Raw genomic sequence first — 25,354 nt, forward strand, 5'->3', positions numbered from 1 at the left:
AGACAGCTTGACCTCCTGACCCTAAATCAGTCTCGCCTCCTCGCTCGGCTGCCTGTCTGTTATTACCCTCCTAATCCTCCTCCTCTTCGTCACACTCTGGCTCCGCCACACACAAACAATGTGCTATATTTTACAGTGAAGGCTGCAGCAGAAGCGAAAACCTTGTTGGCAACTCTTTTGCGCGCCTAAGTGTGTGCGATTGGCGAGGGAACAAGGCGTGTGCGCTAGTGGCTCCTTGGTGAAACTCGAGAACGCTCTATCTCTTCTGTGGTGAAACTCGTGAAGGCTCTCATCTCTCTTCTGTGGTGAAACTCGTGAAGGCTCTCATATCTCTTCCGTGGTAAAACTCGCAAAGGCTTTTATATGTCTTCTATGGTGAAACTTGTTTAAACCTGTCTGAACATTCATATATTGGTTCACTTATGCCCCCCAAAAAATGAGTTCATATGGGTAGAATAATGTATAAAATGAATAGAAATGTGCTGCATTTGTTGCCTTCCTTTTAGACAGAATAAATAAATGCCATCCATAAGCATAAACTAATACATTCATTAATAACGTGCACAAAGACATTTTTATTTCAACCTTGTTAAAGTACATTTTCTTTCAATTTATTTAGACCTTTATTTAACTAGGCAAGTCAGTTAAGAACAAATTCTTCTTTCAATGACGGCCTAGGGACAGTGGGTTAACTGCTTTGTTCAGGGGTAGAACGACATATTTTTAACTTGTCAGCTCGGGGATTCGATCTTGCTACCCGCCGCCCCAAATGGCCAACATACCACGGTTAAGGGCTGTCCTTATGCACGACGCAACGCGGAGTGCCTAGATACAGCCCTTAGCTGTGGTATATTGGCCATAAACCACAAACCCCTGAGGTGCCTTATTGCTATTATAAACTGTTTATCAAACTAATTAGATCAGTAAAAATACATTTTTGTCATACCCGTTGTATACGGTCTGATATACCACGGCTGTCAGCCAACCAGCATTCAGGTTTCGAACCACCCAGTTTATAATAATCACCATAATTTGCAAATAAATTCATTAAAACTCCTACAATGTGATTCTCTGGATTTTTTTCCTCATTTTGTCTGTCATAGTTGAAGTGTACCTATGATGAAAATGACAGGCCTCTCATCTTTTTAAGTGGGAGAACTTGCACAATTGGCGGCTGACTAAATACTTTTTTGCCCCACTGTAGATGGACTGTTTCCTGTCAGTTAGATATGACTATACCCAATTCAATGCTACCTCCTTAAAACCATAATGCATTAATCTTGTCAAAATTATTTCATGATCCACTAAATCAAATCCTGCACTGAAATCTAAAAATAGTACACCCACAAACTTGCCATTATCCATAGCACTGGTCAGTCATGTCAACCAATGCAGTGGTAGTGGAATGGTTTTTGCGATAAGCATGCTGATTGGCTGTAATCAGATAATTATTTTCCATGTACTCCCATATTTGTCTACTCAAAATACCGTCCAATATCTTACTGAGTGTAGGGCGTAGACTAATTGGTCGACTATTGGCAGGAGTAATGGGTTCTTGCTGTCTTTGGGAATAGGACACAGTTTCGCATGCTTGCAAACATCCCCTTTTCCAGTGACCAATTAAATATGTATCTCAGTGGAACTGCAATCTGGAGAGCAGCACAGCGAAGCAAAAAAATTGTCCATAAGACCCATAACCTGTAGATTTACCATCAGGTAATGACTTCAATAGGTTTAACACCTCCTCCACTGACACCGTTTGCAGAGTAAAAGAGCAGGTCTTGTTGCTCATAATATGATCATCAATACATTGGACAATAGCTTGTTTGGAAGAATGTATATTTACATTGTTGCTCAGTAAATTAATTTTCTTTGTAAATAAAATGCAAAACGATTGGCAATATCAACTGGTTTTGTTATCATTCTCCCGTCAACCTCCACACTAGATGGGCATGATGAGATAGATGTACCAAGTAAGCCCTTAACTGTGTTCCATACCTTTTTACAATCATTTTTACAATCAATAAACGCATTGTTGTAAAATAACTTTTTTTCTTTCGATTCAATTTAACTGCATAATTACGTAATGTTCTATAATTCTGTTCATCAATTTCTAATTTTGATTTGGCTGCGAAGACTTTTGCCATATTACTTTGAGAAAAAGGCTCACCCAGTTCATCATCAATCCATGGAGATGGACGAGCACCAACTGTACTCTTTCTTATAGGGGCATGATGGTCCATTACCTCAGTGAGCAAATCAATAAAACATTTCTGTAGCGTTATTTAAATCATCCCCTAGATAAATCAGCTCCCAGGGTACAGCAGCCAAATCATTTAGAAATAGCTCATGATTAAATGTTTTAACATTTCTCTTGACCACAATCCTTAGGGGTTCCTTTGAAACCTTGGTGTTCATGGTTATGGTCACAATATTATGGTCTGTCCAAGCCCACTGGCATTGATCTGGCGTTTAAGCATTGCAACGGTATATTACAGAAAATCAGATCAATGCATGTGTCTGAACGATGACCCAACTTAATTGATGATCTAGTAGTATCCGTAACCATTTGTTTCAAACCACAGTTCACAGCATATATCTCATCAATTTTGTTCTATTCAAATTATTGTGATCCTTCCAATTTATATTAAAATCACTCAAGATAAATACATCTCTGTTGCTATCTGTGGCCTGGTCAAACCCAGTACATAAGTCATCCAAATAGGACACCTTAGGAGCTAGGAGGTCTATACACACATCCCACCAATATGGGTGCCTGGTGAGGCAGATGTCCTTTGAGCCCATCGTGCCTCTATTTGACTTACATTAAGGTCATCCCCCCTCTTCAAAGCTATGTAATTCTGAATGTACAGTGCTCCACCCCCACCATTCCTATTCCTGTCCCTACTCAGTAGACTATATCCATGAATGTTCATTTGCCCATCATTTACAGACGGATCTAAATGCGTTTCGGTCAAAGCCAAAATATAAATATTATTTATGTTGACCAAATTATTAGGTATTTTCTGCATATGCATTGTTCTTTCAAAGGCCAAACCCACCGCTGGTGTGCATGACCAAAGACGTTAATTTTCATGTCATCTAACCACAGCACCACCTGGAGTTTGCTAAACGAAATTGGCAGTTGGATTGGAACCGGTGCTATGGTCATTGGTGGGTTTGGCCTTTGAAATAACAATGCATATGCATCATCCCTACTGTAAAATATGGTGGTGGATCTTTGATGTTATTTTGCTTCCACTGGTCCTGGGATCTTGCTAAGGTCAACGGCATCATTCACTATACCCAGAACCAGGACATTTTAGCCAAAAAACCCAGTTGCCTCTGCCAGGAGGCTGACACTTGGCCGCAAGTGGATCTTCCAGCAAGACAATAACCCCAAGCACACATCAAGATCCACAATGAAATGGTTAACTGGCCACACAATCAAGTGTCTAGACTTGAAACGTGTGGTTTTAAATGAAGACGGCAGTCCATAAGCGCAGACGAAGGATATCAACCATCTGGAAGGACTAGATATGGAGGAGTGGTCTAAGAACCCTCTCAAAGTGTTTTCCAACTCATACAACAGAAAAGGGCTCAGTGCAGGTACCTTGCAATGTGAGATATTAAAAGGTATTGAAAACTGGGGGATCAATCAATCTCTTTCTCTGATCAATTGCATTAGTATAAAATAATATCCATTTTGTTTAGCATACGATATAGCTCGGTATTTGAATGATGTATTTTGTACAGTCATTTTTGCGCCTCTTTATCAAGGGTGTCAATCATTTCAGACCCCACTCTAGCTCTCAGCTAATTAACACATCACTGCAGGGTGCCTTCATGCCTCTGCCACCTCGACAGGAATGCAGTGAAGCTTAAAAACACAAAAACATTGTTTGCGTGCCTGTTATGCTAAATTGGTGTAGTTAGCGGAGTGTTGACATTACTCGCCCGCCAAACATTCAGCATTTGCCCACCTCTTTGAATAGCACTACATCCCTACACCTAACTCCCCCCAACCACCCCTCTTATTCCTAGTTATGTGTACATATCTAGCTCAATTACCTCGTACCCCTTCACATTGACTAGGTACTGATACCCTGCATATAGCCAAGTGCTCGTTAGTCGTTGTGTATTTATTATTACGTGTTTTACTTCTCTATTATAGACTCTATTATATTTTTCTCTGCATCGTTGGGAAAAGGCCTGTAAGTAAACATGTCACTGTTAGTCCACACCTGTTGTTTACGAAGCATGTGACTAACACATTTTAATTTGATAATATAAATACTTTCCGCCCTCCACCCTCCAACTTGTGACGTACATTCTTCAGTCACACACTACGGCCCCTCCCTTCCCTCAAAGCACCCAACCTCCCGTTATCGCCTTCCTTAATATAGTTCCACATCTTCATGCCTTTAAACAACCTACAGAAGCCGTTAAAAAACAGAATTCCCTCCCCCAACCTCTCACCTGACGTATCCTTGTCCTATACCCCCCCCCCCCGCGCGCGCACGCACGCACGCACGCACACACACCCTCCCCTAGTTTCCATTCCTATTACCAATCCCCATCCCTGTGCCTTTAGTAGAGACAATTAGAACCAAATGCTGTGATTTTTTTGACATTTATCTTGATTCCCATTGGAAGTGAGGCACTAAACAGAATAAATAATGTATCCTTATTAAGGAGGAGAGTTGTTATTTACTCAGTGTGTGTGTCTCTCTCAGAGTGCGTGTCTCTCAGAGTGCGTGTCTCTCAGAGTGCGTGTCTCTCAAAGTGCGTGTCTCTCAAAGTGAGAGTGTCTATGAGAGTGTATGAGAGTGTCTATGAGTGTGTCGCTATGAGTGTGTCGCTATGAGTGTGTCGCTATGAGTGTGTCTATTCTTTCTCTCCATTCAATTTCAATTTAAGCGGCTTTATTGGCATGGGAAACATGTGTTTACATTGCCAAAGCAAGTGAAACAGATAATAAACAAAAGTGAAATGAACAGTAAACATTACACTCACAGAAGTTCCAAAATAATAAAGACATTTCAAATGTCTTATTATGTCTATATAGTGTTGTAATGATGTGCAAATAGTTCAAGGACAAAAGGGAAAATAAATAAACAAATATGGGGTGTATTTACAATGGTGTTTTTTTCTCTCACTCACTCATACTCACACTCACCTCATACTCATACTCACACTCACCTCATACTCACACTCACCTCATACTCACACTCACACTCACCTCATACTCACACTCACCTCATACTCACACTCACCTCATACTCACACACACACTCGGTCAACATAGGCCAACCACAAGGGACAAGGCATCAAGCCGTCAGCGTCCAAGATTTGTTTGAGAATAAGTGTGTGTGTTGCCTTTGTGAATGTGTATTTGCAAGAAATAGAAAGAGAGGGTGTGTGAGAGAGAAAGAGAAGACAGAGGACAAAGCATGCAAGGGAGTGTGGGAGTAAAGTAGCAGAAGCCTTGGGATACAGTGTACATAGTCTAATAATACTCTGTACATAGTCTAATAATACTCTGTACATAGTCTAATAATACTGTGTGGTAATAAACTCCAGTGTACATAGTCTAATAATACTGTGTGGTAATTAACTACAGTGTACATAGTCTAACAATACTGTGTACATAGTCTATTAGTACTGTGTGGTAATAAACTACAGTGTACATAGTCTATTAATACTGTGTGGTAATAAACTACAGTGTACATAGTCTAATAATACTGTGTACATAGTCTATTAATACTGTGTGGTAATAAACTCCAGTGTACATAGTCTATTAATACTGTGTGGTAATAAACTACAGTGTACATAGTCTATTAATACTGTGTGGTAATAAACTACAGTGTACATAGTCTATTAATACTGTGTGGTAATAAACTCCAGTGTACATAGTCTATTAGTACTGTGTGGTAATAAACTCCAGTGTACATAGTCTATTAGTACTGTGTGGTAATAAATTCCAGTGTACATAGTCTATTAATACTGTGTGGTAATAAACTCCAGTGTACATAGTCTATTAATACTGTGTGGTAATAAACTACAGTGTACATAGTCTATTAATACTGTGTGGTAATAAACTACAGTGTACATAGTCTATTAATACTGTGTGGTAATAAACTACAGTGTACATAGTCTAATAATACTGTGTGCATAGTCTATTAATACAGTGTACATAGTCTAATAATACTGTGTGGTAATAAACTAGTGTACATAGTTTAATAATACTGTGTGCATAGTCTATTAATACAGTGTACATAGTCTAATAATACTGTGTGGTAATAAACTACAGTGTACATAGTCTATTAATACTGTGTGGTAATAAACTACAGTGTACATAGTATATTAGTACTGTGTGCATAGTCTATTAATATAGTGTACATAGTCTAATAATACAGTGTACATAGTCTAATAATACAGTGTACATAGTCTAATAATACTGTGTACATAGTCTAATAATACTGTGTACATAGTCTAATAATACTGTGTACATAGTCTAATAATACTGTGCACATAGTCTAATAATACTGTGCACATAGTCTAATAATACTGTGCACATAGTCTAATAATACTGTGCACATAGTCTAATAATACTGTGCACATAGTCTAATAATACTGTGCACATAGTCTAATAATACTGTGCACATAGTCTAATAATACTGTGCACATAGTCTAATAATACTGTGTACATAGTCTAATAATACTGTGCACATAGTCTAATAATACTGTGCACATAGTCTAATAATACTGTGCACATAGTCTAATAATACTGTGCACATAGTCTAATAATACTGTGTACATAGTCTATTAATACAGTGTACATAGTCTAATAATACTGTGTGGTAATAAACTACAGTGTACATAGTCTGATAATACTGTGTGGTAATAAACTACAGTGTACATAGTCTATTAATACTGTGTACATAGTCTAATAATACTGTGTACATAGTCTAATAATACTGTGTACATAGTCTAATAATACTGTGTACATAGTCTAATAATACTGTGTACATAGTCTAATAATACTGTGTACATAGTCTAATAATACTGTGTACATAGTCTAATAATACTGTGTACATAGTCTAATAATACTGTGTACATAGTCTAATAATACTGTGCACATAGTCTAATAATACTGTGCACATAGTCTAATAATACTGTGCACATAGTCTAATAATACTGTGTACATAGTCTAATAATACTGTGTACATAGTCTAATAATACTGTGTACATAGTCTAATAATACTGTGTACATAGTCTAATAATACTGTGTACATAGTCTAATAACTGTGTACATAGTCTAATAATACTGTGTACATAGTCTAATAATACTGTGCACATAGTCTAATAATACTGTGCACATAGTCTAATAATACTGTGCACATAGTCTAATAATACTGTGCACATAGTCTAATAATACTGTGCACATTGTCTAATAATACTGTGCACATAGTCTAATAATACTGTGCACAGTCTAATAACTGTGTACATAGTCTATTAATACAGTGTACATAGTCTATTAATACAGTGTACATAGTCTAATAATACTGTGCACATAGTCTAATAATACTGTGCACATAGTCTAATAATACTGTGCACATAGTCTAATAATACTGTGCACATAGTCTAATAATACTGTGCACATAGTCTAATAATACTGTGCACATTGTCTAATAATACTGTGCACAGTCTAATAATACTGTGCACAGTCTAATAACTGTGTACATAGTCTATTAATACAGTGTACATAGTCTATTAATACAGTGTACATAGTCTAATAATACTGTGCACATAGTCTAATAATACTGTGCACATAGTCTAATAATACTGTGCACATAGTCTAATAATACTGTGTACATAGTCTATTAATACAGTGTGGTAATAAACTACAGCGGACAACACACTTTTCAAAACACCAGCTCAAAGGGGTTATTAAGGTTGAAACGTCTTCCACAAACATCTCCTTCTCTCATTGTGGTCCAAGCGCGATGGTACCTGGACAAAGGCTGTACCTCATGTTGCATTGACCCAACCAAGGCCTTTTGAGTGGAGTAGTGTCTTGGCTCCATGGCAATTCTGGATTCTGAACAGTAGGTCAGTACGTATGCCATCTACTCAGGATGGCCAGTGACTCACAAACATACAAATACTCACACACACTTGTGTGTAGAAACGCATGTTGCATGTCACATGGACGCACACTCGCTTGCGCACACACGATCACCCTTGAGCACACCAACGCACGCACACACATTTCTGAGTGAACAAGCACACACAAACACACGTGCAAACACACCACATGCTGGGCAGACGAAGGAGGGACAGAGCTGAGCGATACTCCCATTGTGTGTCCTGTTCCTGTGAATGGGACTACAATGTGTTGTGTAATGATAAGGGTATACAGAACCCCACTGGGCCCTCGTCCCCTCCTGTAAAACCTAATCTACGCAAAGAAAGAAAGAGAGAGAATGTGAAGAGGTATTACAGAGTGGGAAAAAAAGAGTGACAAAAAAGAGAAAGAGAGAGAAAGAGAGAGAGCGAGAGAAAGAGAAAGAGAGAGAGAGCGAGAGAGAAAGAGAGCGAGAGAGAGAGAGAAAGATAGAGAAAGAGAGAGAGAGCGAGAGAGAGAACAACTAACAGTCTTGCATGGATACAGAAGGTGCATTATTGGCTACAATCCTGTGCCCGCCTTTGCCTCTTTGTAATGGGTAGGACATGTGAGAAGCAAATCATATTGAGACTGTTTGCTAATTCAACAGGAACATAAATCAATTGTATAACAAACATCCTTCTGGCTGCTTCATAGATCTGTGTTTGTTTTATAAGTCTCCCTATCTGCTCCTGGGTGCTGTGACCAGAAAGATCTCCTCCATTCAGACTGTCCCTTAATGCCACTGAGCATTCTGGGTAGGTTGTCTCCTCAACGACATGCAGAGAGGGAGGAGTCGTCCCACTCCAACCTTTCTCCTCTACTCTTGTTTCAGTTAATCTCACCTGCCAAGTCACCCGCAAACACTCAGACATAGACCACAACTCACGCACAGTGAGCTAAAATACCAACCCGACGACCTGAAAAGTCTTCAAAAATCTACTTGTTACATAATGGAGTGGGATAGTAGGTAGAAATCAGAGACAGTACTGCTCTTCTTCTTAAGACGATACAGTTACATAAGATGATAATTAAAAACCAAGATTTGGCATTAGTGTGTTGTGTTTACCCCCCCCAGTCCCTACTCGGTCAACACTTTGAGGTGACTATCTTATCTCTTGCCCTAAATGGTGTGACCAAAATAAGTCTGGAGAGCCTGTCCTGTTAACAACTTTTAAAGAGAAGAAGGGTAACTGTGCTTGATGTACTGGAATGGGACTTAAACCTTAAAAAGGGACAGCTCACTTCTTTGTAGTTTCTAAATAACCAGCAAACACACTTTTAAAATGGTTTGGAGGAAACAACGACAGCCTGCCAAGTTTGAAAAGAAGTTAAAACCACAAAAAAAGTGAACCATCCCTTTAAGATGTAGCCTTCTCTTTTAACCCCATTACAGAAAAGAAGCAAACACGCGGATCGTCACAGCGAGTAGCTTTGATTCTCACCAAATACAGAGTGAATTATTCAGTAAGTCTCATGCATAAAGTATGAGGGATATACAGTGGGGTCCGAAATTACTTACACCCTTGATAAAGAATGTAAAATAAATACATTCAAATACTGAGCAATATTGTAGGCAAAAAAAAATAAAAATATGGAGACCAGCAGAGCTAGACTGGCTTCAAACCATTGGGATTGTAGCTACATGATGCTATAGGGTTCACTGGCTTTCCCAATCTGCCTTGGATATTGATATATGGTTGACAAGACAGTCAGTTACAAGCATGTTAGGCAGCCCTTAGCTTGTCACAATTTATTTAAATAATTAAATCAAAACATTATGCATGTGATTGGTTAGTGTCAACAATGGCAATACGTACCGTCCACATTCATATACCACACAGTTTTCGATAAAAAAATAAATAAGTTGCTGTTGGTTGGACTTTGGGTTTTCTGTGATGGCTAGGAAAGGAATCACGGTTAAACAGGTAGGTACCATTAAACACTAAGAGAAGGAACCCAGGAAGATAATCAACAGAGAAAACCCCAATCACAATTCACGATCTGAGACGGACCAATCAAGAGACAGAATAGGGGAGAAGGGGCAGAAGTAGCATGGGGAGGAGGAAGCACAGAAGATAACAAGATACCTGGACTCATCAGTTCTGTCTCAAAACTACTCTCAAGTTACATTCACAATGCGTATACAGTGTTTGCAGTGTGTGTGTGCGAGTGTGTGTGTGTTTCACTTCATATTGCTGAGCAACCTATCACCCCCCCCCCCCGTAGGAGGATAGGTTATTTGGTTTTCAACCACACATGGAGGGATTTTCCAGACACACACAGATCATTTTTTTCTTAATAAGCTTAAAATGTATTAAACTTGTCATAAACATTTTCTATCGGCCATTGATATAGTTAGTTTTACTCATTATTAGTCCACTCGCTACCTCACGTTTTTAGGATATTCAAACACCTTTGAGATGGAACTTCGTTAGATTCAATCATGGTTTGATCGGGAGAAAGCCATAATTGTAACAAAAACTCGATGAAAGCGTAGCCTACCCCAAATTCATATTCATAGCCTATCGGTTGGAGAAAGGGAGAACGGAATATATACGTTTTTTTTAAAACAGCAAGACACTAGATAGTTAAGGAGCGTTATATATATGTAATTAGGTTTAGGCTATAAGGCCCATGTATCCAAGACAGACAGACAGACAGGAGTGAGAGAGGAGAGCTTTTGTGCTGCTTTGGTGAAATTCTCCACTCTGTCTAGCCTAAATCTCTCTGTTGCATTCTGTATATAACATATTTATAGAATCATGCTGGCTGACACCACACACAGAGCATACAGTCATACACTACTGAGTAATCCGGGCTAAGGCGATTCACTAACACCAGAGTAGAGCAAGCTGCCCCACAGTGAAATCATCACAGCAGGTTGTGGAGTGTAGAATACAAAAGGATGTGGACACCTGCTCGTTAAACATCTCATTCCAAAATTATGAACAATTTATTTTTATTATTATTCATTATTAAACAATTATGAACAAATTTAGAATTACTGATGCTAGCATTGGATGTGCTCGTAGAAGCAGAACAACTTGTGTCGTCGACAGGTGCAGGTGTCGTTCTGCTGGTAGTAGCAGTACTACCAATAGAGCTGGTATGTGTCTCTGGACGCGGGCCTTACTTTTTTTGAGCAGGTACGCGCAATGCCGTACCCCCGGAGGCATTGCGCGTACCTCCGTTTGGGAATACCTGCACTCGATTATGGGAACATTGCTTTGGGGCCTTGCATCCATTCAGCCAAAAAAGCATTCGTGATGTTGGGCACTGATGTTGAGGGATTAGGCCTGGCTCGCAGTCAGCGTTCCAATTCATCCCAAAAGTGTTAGATGGGGTTGAGGTCAGGGTTCTGTGCAGGCCAGTCAAGTTCTTGTACACCGACCTTAAACTATTTCTGTATGGACCTTGTTTTGTGCACTGGGGCATTGTCATGCTGAAACACAAAGTTGGAAGCACAGAATCGTCTAGAAAGTCATTGTATGTTGTAGCATTAACATGTCGTTTCACTGGAACTAAGGAGCCTAAGGAGCTGAACCATGAAAAACAGCCCCAGACCATTAGTCCTGATCCACCAAACTTTACCGCTGTCACTATGCATTTGGGCAGGTGGCGTTCTCCTGGCATCCGCCAAACCCAAATTCGTCCGGCAGAATGCCAGATGGTGAAGCGTGATTTGTCACTACTGCTCCCGAGTCCAATGGCGGCGAGCTTTACACCACTCCAGTCGACGGTTGGCATTGCGCATGGTGATCTCAGGCTTGTATGCGGCTGCTCGGCCACACACAAGGACATACAATTTTTACGCGCTGCTCACTTCAGCACTCGGCGGTCCCTTTCTGTGAGCTTGTGTGGCCTACCACTTCGCGGGGAGTTGTTGTTGCTCCTAGACGCTTCCACTTCACAATAACAGCACTTAGTTGACCAGCGCAACTCTAGCAGAGCAGAAATTTGACATTCTAACTTGTTGGAAAGGTGGCATCCTATGACGGTGCCACATTGAAAGTCACTGAGCTCTTCAGTAAGGCCATTCTACTGCAAATGTGTGTCTTTGAAGATTGCATGGCTGTACACTCGATTGTATACACCTGTCAGCAACGGATGTGGCTGAAAAAGCTAAATCCACTAATTTGAAGGGGTGTCTACATACTTTTGTATATAAACACAATGGACCTTAGGATGTCTACATCCACATTGAGTAAAGAGGGAACTGCTTCAATATGTGCTCCAAATCTATGTTATCATCTACATACTGTAGGGATGCTTTGAGCAATTACACCTGACGGTAATGAATGTGAATTTACCACAGGAGTTGGACTGAGAGAGGATCAAGAAAACGGTTCATGTCACCGCTGCTGACGAGACCTTTTGAAACGATGGTCGTGTTCCTGATTTAATCCATCTGCGGTCGGTCAACATGCTCATTATGGTCAACATCCAGCTGACATAACTGTGACGCACTGCACATCCCCTCTAAATACAGTGCATGTCCCATATCCTTCCCCTTTCTTAACGTGTCTGTCATCCCAACTTAAAAACATGGCCTCCCAGAGTGACTTCAACCAGGCTCTGGCCGAACAACTGCAAGACACGCAAGACACGCATCATCATCATCAGTGGACGCATGGCTGGAGTGGATCCCTGTTACAGTACATGAGGGAGGAGGGGGTCACAGTAAATGATTCACCCACTGTATATTCCTATAGTCTAAATTAAATCTTTCCACTTGTTTGGCTCAGTGAATTAACCAAACCGAACACCATGCGCAGGGATCAAGTTAATAATCGCTGCAGGCTTCACTATTATGCAAGCCATTAACGTCCCCGAACGCTGAATAAAACCAAAGCTGTCAATGATTGGCACACCAACCATATCCTATTTTCTGTTAGTATATTGTCACAGTATTGATACACCCGTTCTCAATATCCATCTAAACCAATTCACGATGCCTATTAACATAGAGAATGTTAGAGAAAATTGGCTATTAAATCTAAGAGTTATTTTGCCCTATGCTCTGTGACTCTAATTGTGAGTAATGTTTGTGTCCTAGGGGGGCGTACGCGTTTATGTTTCGAAATAAATAAATAAATAAAACCAGCAGAAAAACATCAAACAAAGAACACCGATGAGATGATTCAAGCGCCACAGGAAGCCAGTACAGATATTGATTGGTAAGATGAGAAAAGAGAGAAAGAAGAGAGTGAGAAAGAAGAGAGTGAGAGAGCGAGAGTGAGAGAGCGAGAGGAATATCCAAGAGCAAGCCATCAGAGAAATGAGACTCATGGTTTTAAATGGTTTTTCAGTTGAGTCCCTGCCATAGGTTGTTTGAGAGGTAGATGGGGGAGGTTGCTGATAATGATGTGGGTATATGAAGGGAGGCTTGCCTGAGAGCGGTCCTGCTCTACCTATCCTGATGGTCATCTCATCTGAGGCTGGGAACAAGAGGTCCTCCTCCTTGGCCAGTTTGGAGTCTGGGGACAGGGCCAGGGCTGTGTGGGGGTCCACTCCTACACCCTAAAAAACACAGGGACACATGTATTTATCTAGGTTATAGAGAATGAGAATATAGACCTGACCAAGAGGAGACAGTAATACTGCAGTCGACACACACAGTCAGTGAGAAATAGTTTGGCATGCATGAAGGTTTATAAAAACCTTCTTATGATCATTTTATTAGAGGGTTATTAATTCATGTGGCTGTTGGACATTTGCGCCAACCCAAACGAAAAACCGCTACATAACCCAATACGATCAATTCAGTCCGGAACAAAAACAAACATAAAACAAAAATCATTTGAAAATCAATAATTGATCATTTGATATGTACTTATTCAGACTTATTTAAAGCCCATTCACACCTGCATTTTTAAGACGCTTTAAAGGCAGGTAGAGAAAAACAGACAGGTTTTAGACTATAGGTGCCTCTATAGGTTCCCCTTCAAATAGGCTTCGTCCCCTATCTCAGACTTAGAAAAAGTTGGATCATAGTCATAAGTATAAATGTTAGCGCAATGGCGAAGTCTATAGGTATCTACTAGCATGCTAGCAGATAGTGCAATGACTTGAAGTCTATGGGTAACGCTAGTTAGCATTGGCTAGGGAAACTACCTCTAGCTTCCTTCATACCGGACACAGAGACATACAACTGGTATCCACAAATTCACCTGATTCTGGGGACTCATTGCTAAAATCCCCTAGTATCCCTTTAAAGGAGGTCGTAACGTTCCCATTAAAAAGTAATATGAGTAAGATGAGCTGTTAAACTCGACGGCAATGTACCTATCAATAATCATCAAAACATCCATACAACTGTGGGATCCTACTACACTGGAACAAATCAATCTGTGGTTGTAGTTTTTTGCCTGTAAAACCCTACTGGTATTCGGCGCTTAGCCTGTACGGTTTTACAATTCCATTCATTTTTGAATAATGTTTGGGGCTGCTCTTGTTTTTGGAGAACGATCATTTCTGCCAGTGGAGATGAGGTGGCAAAAATAAAAGGGCAGCATTGGGCTAGAGGAGCAGAAATTAATCAGCTTGGTAGTCTTGGCTTGAATGTGAAATGTTGCGAGACTGCAAAACCCCCTCGAAAACAAAATCAGGCCCATTTGGGGATTGAGCGAGACCACTTATTGCAGAGCAGCCTTAAAAAAAAAATGGCCAAAGCGGAGGGATGAGGGATTTGACATCAAGTTATACATAACTATGCTTAAATATAATTATTGTGTGTGTGTGTGACGGTGCGTTAATGCACACATGCATGAGTGTGTGTGTGTGTGTGTGCCTTTGGAGGATTGGAGATGTGCCTCCCCAGAGGGCGCAATTAACCCCAGTGGTCCCCTTCAGCAGCAGACCTGACAATCTCATCAACAGGAAGGGCTTACAGTAACCGTTAAACACCGCAAACAAGGACCTGGCTCTGATTGGAGTGCTCAAATGCACTCTTGAGTGTCTGCAGCTGCAGCACGGGAGCAGTCAGATTACACCAGTACTACACCCTGGCTTGTGTCTCAAATGCCACCCTATTCCCTGTACAGCGCACCACGTTTGACCCCTATGGGCCCTGGTAGTGGACCATATAGGGAATAGGGTCCCATTTGGGACGCATCCCTAGTCCTTCTCCAATGACATCAATGACATTACCTCTGGCTGGCTGGCTGGCTCTTAGCCTGGTTAAACAATACAAACATTGACTGAAACAATGGTGATTGCAGCATTCTCTCTGTTTACTGGTCTAATAACACACTGAGGGACTGTGAGGAGTGTTTCTGTTACTGTGATGTCTCCCCAGATAGTCGTTTCATATTGAGGTCAGGTAGAGTGTGATGAGTAGTGGGGGGATGGACTAAGTACCTCTCTCACAGGAGAACTAAACCCGTCCAGGTTCAACATGAACCCTGTGTGTGTGTCAGTATGTGTGTGTGCACGTTTAGGTTGTGCATGCTTTTTTGCTGTGTTTCAGTAGGAAAAATGGAAGTGTCCAGTCTGTATCCAGTAATTACATTTGTGCCTTGGACACCTTCAGCAGGCGTCGCAGTAGTGAGTGGACAACCGTATGCATTACAGTGTGTTCGCACTGTCCTCTGTTATCATACACCGGCAATCCATTTTCACCCGTTACATTTCTGTTTACTTTCACAACTCTGGCTTCCCCAAAATGATAAGAAATGAAGAGATAAACAACGTGCTCGACTCCACCTTATATAAACGTAAATCCTGGTACACAACCTACAGAACAGAAATAGGACAGCACTCCGGTAAATAAACTTCAATTTACATTTATTTTGCCGCACAAACGTTTCAGGTATGAGCCTTTCTTCAGCAAGGCAATGGCAATCAATGTCACAACAACAAGACCTCACACGTGTGTGTGTGTGTGTGTGTGTAGTAAAAATAATTGGAGGTGACACAACGGATCAATCCCAACGACAGAGAGGGCCGATTTGGGAATTTACAGTCTGGGAGACCGCACACAATGCATCATGTTTGATACAGCTCATCTGTGGTCCATCACATCCAATGTCCACTGTAACATTTACACAGGGAGCGGAGAAACTCTCTGGGGAGGAGATGTTGTTATGGCAGAGAGATGAAAAATGGAGAGAGAGAGAGAGAGAGAGAGAGAGAGAGAGAGAGAGAGAGAGAGAGAGAGAAAGAAATGGAGAGGAGAGAAAGAGACGAGAGAAGATAGAGAATTCTTGGTGATGGATTGCTTGTCCTTGAATCCTCAACTTAAGCTCTAATCCCTATGAAGTGGACCAAAGTGAATTCTTCTTTATGTCAACAACTGTTGTCAGAGGTTGCTTCTTTATATTCCATTCTCACTAGCCAGCCAGCAACATTCCTCAGAGTGTGCCTGACAAAATTACGCTAGAGAGTATGTATTATGATAAACATTTGCTTGATAAACGAGACGCTAGTGAGTACACTCCTTATAAACATCCCGCTAGTGAGAACACAACTTAGTCAAATTTAGCAGCTGTGTTGCTGTCAACTGGGAGTGAAAATAAAGATGTGTCCCTTGGGCCAGATGGTGTTTTAATTATCCATAAAGGCACCATCTATCCATTCGTTAAGGCATCCTCCCTCATCCAGCAGATATTGAATTGCTCTGGAGTGAGATGTATTCATCACAGCCCCTGACCCTGCTGTTGGGAAGCGCAGTGTGCGTGCGTGCCTTTGTGCATGCGTTTAGATCGGTATGCAATTCTAACCTGGATTCAACCAATCCATCATTGGAGTATTGAAGGAAGCTACACGGATTTGCTACCTGTCCCTGATCTGTCAACATATATCCATGGTTAGCTCTTAGCGTTCCAAATGTCACACAGTCTCAAATACAGAATGTCACACAGTCTCAAATACAAAATGTCACACAGTCTCAAATACAAATGTCACAGTCTCAAATACAAAATGTCACACAGTCTCAAATACAAAATGTCACACAGTCTCAAATACAAAATGTCAGTCTGATCATCAGTACATATCTCTCATCTTTCTCCTTGTCAATTATCTGACCTATCAGACTCTTATACCTTACTATTCTCACTCTTTCTGACTATACCTTACTATTATCACTCTTTCTGACTATACCTTACTATTCTCACTCTTTCGGACTATACCTTACTATTCTCACTCTTTCTGACTATACCTTACTATTCTCACTCTTTCTGACTATACCTTACTATTATCACTCTTTCTGACTATACTTTACTATTATCACTCTTTCTGACTATACCTTACTATTATCACTCTGACTATACCTTACTATTATCACTCTTTCTGACTATACCTTACTATTCTCACTCTTTCGGACTATACCTTACTATTCTCACTCTTTCTGACTATACCTTACTATTATCACTCTTTCTGACTATACTTTACTATTATCACTCTTTCTGACTATACCTTACTATTATCACTCTTTCTGACTATACCTTACTATTATCACTCTGACTATACCTTACTATTATCACTCTGACTATACCTTACTATTATCACTCTGACTATACCTTACTATTATCACTCTCTGACTATACCTTACTATTATCAATCTGACTATACCTTACTATTATCACTCTGACTATACCTTACTATTATCACTCTTTCTGACTATACCTTACTATTATCACTCTTTCTGACTATACCTTACTATTATCACTCTGACTATACCTTACTATTATCACTCTGACTATACCTTACTATTATCACTCTTTCTGACTATACTTTACTATTATCACTCTTTCTGACTATACCTTACTATTATCACTCTGACTATACCTTACTATTATCACTGACTATACTTTACTATTATCACTCTCTGACTATACCTTACTATTATCACTCTGACTATACCTTACTATTATCACTCTTTCTGACTATACCTTACTATTATCACTCTGACTATACCTTACTATTATCACTGACTATACTTTACTATTATCACTCTTTCTGACTATACCTTACTATTATCACTCTGACTATACCTTACTATTATCACTCTGACTATACCTTACTATTCTCACTCTTTCTGACTTATCAGACCCTTATACTTTACTATTATCACTCTTTCTGACTATACCTTACTATTATCACTCTTTCTGACTATACCTTACTATTCTCTTTCTGACTATACCTTACTATTATCACTCTTTCTGATTATACCTTACTATTATCACTCTGACTATACCTTACTATTATCACTCTTTCTGACTATACCTTACTATTATCACTCTTTCTGACTGTACCTTACTATTATCACTCTGACTATACCTTACTATTATCACTCTTTCTGACTATACCTTACTATTCTCTTTCTGACTATACCTTACTATTATCACTCTTTCTGATTATACCTTACTATTATCACTCTGACTATACCTTACTATTATCACTCTTTCTGACTATACCTTACTATTCTCTTTCTGACTATACCTTACTATTATCACTCTTTCGGACTATACCTTACTATTATCACTCTTTCTGACTATACCTTACTATTATCACTTTCTGACTATACCTTACTATTATCACTCTTTCTGACTATACCTTACTATTATCACTCTTTCTGACTATACCTTACTATTATCACTCTTTCTGATTATACCTTACTATTCTCACTCTGACTATACCTTACTATTATCACTCTGACTATACCTTACTATTCTCACTCTGACTATACCTTACTATTATCACTCTGACTATACCTTACTATTATCACTCTGACTATACCTTACTATTATCACTCTTTCTGACTATACCTTACTATTATCACTCTGACTATACCTTACTATTCTCACTCTGACTATACCTTACTATTATCACTTTCTGACTATACCTTACTATTCTCACTCTTTCTGACTATACCTTACTATTATCACTCTTTCTGACTATACCTTACTATTCTCACTCTTTCTGACTGTACCTTACTATTATCACTCTGACTATACCTTACTATTATCACTCTGACTATACCTTACTATTATCACTCTGACTATACCTTACTATTATCACTCTTTCTGACTATACCTTACTATTATCACTCTGACTATACCTTACTATTATCACTCTGACTATACCTTACTATTATCACTCTTTCTGACTATACCTTACTATTATCACTCTGACTATACCTTACTATTATCACTCTGACTATACCTTACTATTATCACTCTCTGACTATACCTTACTATTATCACTCTGACTATACCTTACTATTATCACTCTGACTATACCTTACTATTATCACTCTTTCTGACTATACCTTACTATTATCACTCTTTCTGACTATACCTTACTATTATCACTCTGACTATACCTTACTATTATCACTCTGACTATACCTTACTATTATCACTCTTTCTGACTATACCTTACTATTATCACTCTTTCTGACTATACCTTACTATTATCACTCTGACTATACCTTACTATTCTCACTCTTTCTGACTTATCAGACCCTTATACTTTACTATTCTCACTCTTTCTGACTTATCAGACCCTTATACCTAACTATTCTCACTATTCCTTGGTAGTCGATACGTAGGCCTTCATGTTCTCTCTTTTATTCCCGAGCTCTTCCTGTATACACACTTATCCCTGGCATCATTTGAAGTGGAGCACAGAACAACATGGCATCAGAACCAGTACCTCTCTGGAGTGCCCAGCCGAGAAACACAAAGGTTCCTGACTCTTTGATATTGAGCACTGAGCACACAGCTCTCTGATGTGACCAGGGATATTGGGGGGGGGGGGGGGGGGGGGGTTGGAGGAGGTGAGTGTAACCTACTGGTATTGAATCTTTGATGTCAGCATTCTGCTTTGAGACGTCTAGGATCAACATCTGTGGGAAAATGCATCCTACTCTGGGCACACAGTGGAGTCAACTCTAAGTCTATTACTGAAAAGGTTAATTATAATAATTAACCTATAATTATTATTTTTTTTTACATAAGTATTCAGACCTTTTTCTATAAGACTCAAAATTGAGCTCAGGTGCATCCTGTTTCCATTTATTATCCTTGATGTTTCTACAACTTGGAGTCCACCTGTGGTAAATTCAATTGATTGGACATGATTTGGTAAGGCACACTTGTCTATATAAAAGGACCCACAGTTGACAGTGCATGTCAGAGCAAAAACCAAGCCATGAGGTCTAAGGAATTGTCCAGAGAGCTCCAAGACAGGATTGTATCGAGGCACAGATCTGGGGAAGGGTTCCAAAACATTTCTGCAGCATTGAGGGTCCCCAAGAACACAGTGGCCTCCATCATTCTTAATTGGAAGAAGGTTGGAACCACCAAAACTCTTCGTAGAGCTAGACGCCCGGCCAAACTGAGCAATCAAGGGAGTAGGGCCTTGGTCGGGGGGAGCGCTCAAAACCTCAGACTAGGGCGAAGGTTCACCTTCCAACAGGACAACAACCCTAAGCACACAGCCAAGACAATGCAGGGGTGGCTTCGGGACAATTCACTGAATGTCCATGAGTGGCCCTGCCAATGCCCGGACTTGAACCCGATCAAACATCTCTGGAGAGAGCTGAAAATAGCTGTGCAGTGACACTCCCCATCCAACCTGACAGAGCTTGGGAGGATCTGCAGAGAAGAATGGGAGAAACTCCCCAAATACAGGTGTGCCAAGCTTGTAGCGCCATACCCAAGAAGACTCGAGGCTGTAATCACTGCCAAAGATACTTCAACAAAGTACTGAGTAAAGCGTCTGAATACCTATGTAAATGTAATATTTCCAGTTTAACGTTTTTTTTTAATAAATGTTCAAACATTTCTAAAAACCTGTCATTATGGGGTATTGTGTGTAGATTGATATGGGGGAGAAAAAATGTTAGAATACGTCTGCAACGTAACAAAATGTGGAGAAAGTCAAGGTGTCCGAATACTTTGACGGTACTGTACATTAGTAATGGCGATACAGACATGGACTGGACATCAACTACTCTGGGACCGACTGGGAGAAGCAGAAAGTCAGACTGACAGTGCCTACAAAATATATGGGATTTGCGAGGAAGAAGGGATGTGTGAACTGTGAAAACGCAGGTCAAATACCAAGAAACACCAGACTAGCATCAGTTAGGAGAGCTCTAATTGGCAGTGTGGTGTGTTAGCCCACACATCAGAGATTGAGCCACTGCTTATAGCATTGCTCTGTTGTAAAAAGATGATTCCCAGAGGCCTGATAGGTCAAACCCCACACCCAAAGGGTCAGGAAGAGGTCATGCAGCACACCACACAGGGCAATTACTACTGGAGGGTAGCGTTTATAGACAGCTCACACAAAGCCATGGGACGGTAAGTGTATTATACAAATGCATTCAAGCAATGGAGTAATGTGTGTTTCTCAGCTTTCATCCATGTGACTCATTATCATGCAAATTGCTGGCCGAACGCACTCTCTCTTTAGCAAATTATGGGTCGTTTGGGCGATGGGGAGGTGGGGGGGGGGTTCAACAGATGACATTTAAAACAATTCTGCCTGACAACCAAGGGATGAGTGTAACGAGGCAAGGCCATGCCCTCTCCATTACCTCCCAGTAATCATATTAGCATGCAAATACTGTATATGCACAGGACAGTAGTATGGGCCTCACCAGCCTAGGACCCACTGGGAGACATTTACCAACAGGCTCAAAAATATATATAATATTTTCCAACTGTAGCTCATATCTTTCAGCTTTAGGAATGAGAATGTGAACAGCTGCACCAGTGGGATAAGGATCAAAACTAAAACTCCTGGGGGGAAAAAGTGACAGTTCCGGGTTGAGGATAATATTAAAAAAGGCAGCTAGACCGGAGCTCATTAACTTATGATTATTTTCTATAGATGGAGACTAGTGTCCACAACACTGATACATAAATGTGTGAGCAGCAGGTAGCCTAGCGGTTAAGAGTGTTGGGCCAGTAACTGAAAGGTCGCTGGTTTGAATCCCCGAGTCGACTACGTGGAAAAAAATCTGTAGATGTGCCCTTGAGCACGGCACTAATTGGTCTGTAAGTCGCTCTGGATAAGAGTGTCTGCTAAATGACTAAAATTTATATACAGTGCCTTGCGAAAGTATTCAGCCCCCTTGAACTTTGCGACCTTTTGCCACATTTCAGGCTTCAAACAAAGATATAAAACTGTATTTTTTTGTGAAGAATCAACAACAAGTGGGACACAATCATGGAGTGGAACGACATTTATTGGATATTTCAAACTTTAACAAATCAAAAACTGAAAAATTGGGCGTGCAAAATTATTCAGCCCCTTTACTTTCAGTGCAGCAAACTCTCTCCAGAAGTTCAGTGAGGATCTCTGAATGATCCAATGTTGACCTAAATGACTAATGATGATAAATACAATCCACCTGTGTGTAATCAAGTCTCCGTATAAATGCACCTGCACTGTGATAGTCTCAGAGGTCCGTTAAAAGCGCAGAGAGCATCATGAAGAACAAGGAACACACCAGGCAGGTCCGAGATACTGTTGTGAAGAAGTTTAAAGCCGGATTTGGATACAAAAAGATTTCCCAAGCTTTAAACATCCCAAGGAGCACTGTGCAAGCGATAATATTGAAATGGAAGGAGTATCAGATCACTGCAAATCTACCAAGACCTGGCCGTCCCTCTAAACTTTCAGCTCATACAAGGAGAAGACTGATCAGAGATGCAGCCAAGAGGCCCATGACCACTCTGGATGAACTGCAGAGATCTACAGCTGAGGTGGGAGACTCTGTCCATAGGACAACAATCAGTTGTATATTGCACAAATCTGGCCTTTATGGAAGAGTGGCAAGAAGAAAGCCATTTCTTAAAGATATCCATAAAAAGTGTTGTTTAAAGTTTGCCAAAAGCCACCTGGGAGACACACCAAACATGTGGAAGAAGGTGCTCTGGTCAGATGAAACCAAAATTGAACTTTTTGGCAACAATGCAAAACGTTATGTTTGGCGTAAAAGCAACACAGCTGAACACACCATTCCCACTGTCAAACATGGTGGTGGCAGCATCATGGTTTGGGCCTGCTTTTCTTCAGCAGGGACAGGGAAGATGGTTAAAATTGATGGGAAGATGGATGGAGCCAAATACAGGACCGTTCTGGAAGAAAACCTGATGGAGTCTGCAAAAGACCTGAGACTGGGACGGAGATTTGTCTTCCAACAAGACAATGATCCAAAACATAAAGCAAAATCTACAATGGAATGGTTCAAAAATAAACATATCCAGGTGTTAGAATGGCCAAGTCAAAGTCCAGACCTGAATCCAATCGAGAATCTGTGGAAAGAACTGAAAACTGCTGTTCACAAATGCTCTCCATCCAACCTCACTGAGCTCGAGCTGTTTTGCAAGGAGGAATGGGAAAAAATGTCAGTCTCTCGATGTGCAAAACTGATAGAGACATACCCCAAGCGACTTACAGCTGTAATCGCAGCAAAAGGTGGCGCTACAAAGTATTAACTTAAGAGGGCTGAATAATTTTGCACGCCCAATTTTTCAGTTTTTGATTTGTTAAAAAAGTTTGAAATATCGTTCCACTTCATGATTGTGTCCCACTTGTTGTTGATTCTTCACAAAAAAATACAGTTTTATATCTTTAATGTTTGAAGCCTGAAATGTGGCAAAAGGTCGCAAAGTTCAAGGGGGCCGAATACTTTCGCAAGGCACTGTATATATATATATATATATATATATATATATATATATATATATATATATATATATATATATATATATATATATATATATATATATATATATACACACATTTTTTTAAACAGTGTCTTTAATTGTCGTGCAGAATACTGGACGGTTGCCGGCTATTGACAGTATGGAAGCTGTTTTTCAGTCTCTCAGTCCCGACTTTAACAAAACTATAGTGTCTCTGTCTGCTAGATTATGACAGGGTGAACTGTAGTGATAAATCATTCCAGTTACATATATTGGGATATCATTTTTTATGATACATCGTTTTGTTTTGACAATATCGCAATATAATTTGAGCTAGTTGGCTGTACCTGCACCAAAACTCCAATATTATTCATTTTAAGCTTGTTCTCCAGCTTCTTTCTAAATAGGGAGTCAATTGGTTTTCAGCACTTTTACTTCCATGACGATCAAAACTCGAATCGCAATAAAATCACAGATTCGAATCGCAAAACATATAACTGTGAGAATCACAATACATATTGTATCAGCGCCTAAGTATCATGATAACGTCGTATTGTACGGTCCCTGACAACTCCCAGCCCTAGAGGACAGGCTGTGGTTCGAGTGGCTGAGGTCCTTGATGATTTTCTTGGCGTTCCTACGACACCAGGTGCTGTAGATATCCTGGAGGGCAGGCAGTGTGCCCGCAATGATGCGTTGGGCTGACCGCACCACCCTCTGGAGGGCCATGCGAATGCGGGCGGTGCAGTTGATGTACCAAGCAGTGACGCAGCCTGACAGAATGCTCTCAATGGTGCATCTGTACAAGTTCATGAGTGTCTTAGAGGCCATGCAGAATTGACTCAGCCTACTGAGGTTGAAGAGGTGCTGTTGCGCTTCTTCACCACGGTGTCGGTACAGTGCACACCAAGGGACTTTTCAACTGCTTCACTGCAGCCCGTCGATGTAGATGGGAGCCTGCTCTCCCTGCTGTCTCTTGGAGTCCACCATCAGCTCCTTTGTTTTGTTAACGTTGAGGGAGAGGTTATTTCCCTGGAACCACTCCGCCAAGGCACTAACATCATCCCTGTAGGCGATCTCGTCGTTGTTGTTGATCAGGCCTACCTACCACTGTTGTGTCATCAGAAAACTTGAGAGTTGGAGTGGTGCATAGCCACGCAGTCATGGCTGAACAGGGAGGACATGGATGAGGGTGCTGAGCACACAACCCTGGGGGGGCCCACCGTGTTGAAGATCGGCGTGGCAGAGGTGTTGTTGTCTACCCTCACCACCTGTGGCGACCTGTCAGGAAGTCCAGAATCCAGTTGCAGAAGGAGGGGTTCAGTCCCATGGCCCTAAGCAAAGTGATGAGCTTGGGAGGCACTATGGTGCTGAAAGCTAAGCTGTCGACGATGAACAGCATTCTCACATAGGTATTCCTCTTGTCCATGTGGGATAGGGCTGTGTGCAGTGCAGTGGTTATTGCATCACTTGTGGATCTGTGGTGGTGGTATGCAAATTATAGTGGGTTGAGGGT

At 40.5% G+C, this 25,354-nt stretch overlaps 1 protein-coding gene across 3 annotated transcripts in view; it reads right to left on the reverse strand.

Moving 5' to 3' along the window:
* The window catches only part of LOC110491446 (zinc transporter ZIP11), a 136,323-nt gene that overhangs the window by 42,949 nt on the left and 68,020 nt on the right, over nt 1-25,354 (reverse strand). For 2 of the 3 annotated variants that reach the window (XM_021564906.2, XM_036946293.1), the window contains exon 5: nt 13,564-13,693. In XM_021564906.2, coding sequence (XP_021420581.2) covers nt 13,564-13,693 — 130 coding nt within the window. The remainder of the gene's footprint in view (nt 1-13,563; nt 13,694-25,354) is intronic. The other variant, XM_021564907.2, reaches the window with a different exon arrangement.

Source organism: Oncorhynchus mykiss, chromosome 16 (genome assembly GCF_013265735.2).
Source record: "Oncorhynchus mykiss isolate Arlee chromosome 16, USDA_OmykA_1.1, whole genome shotgun sequence".
In the NCBI taxonomy this organism is placed as follows: Eukaryota; Metazoa; Chordata; class Actinopteri; order Salmoniformes; family Salmonidae; genus Oncorhynchus; species Oncorhynchus mykiss.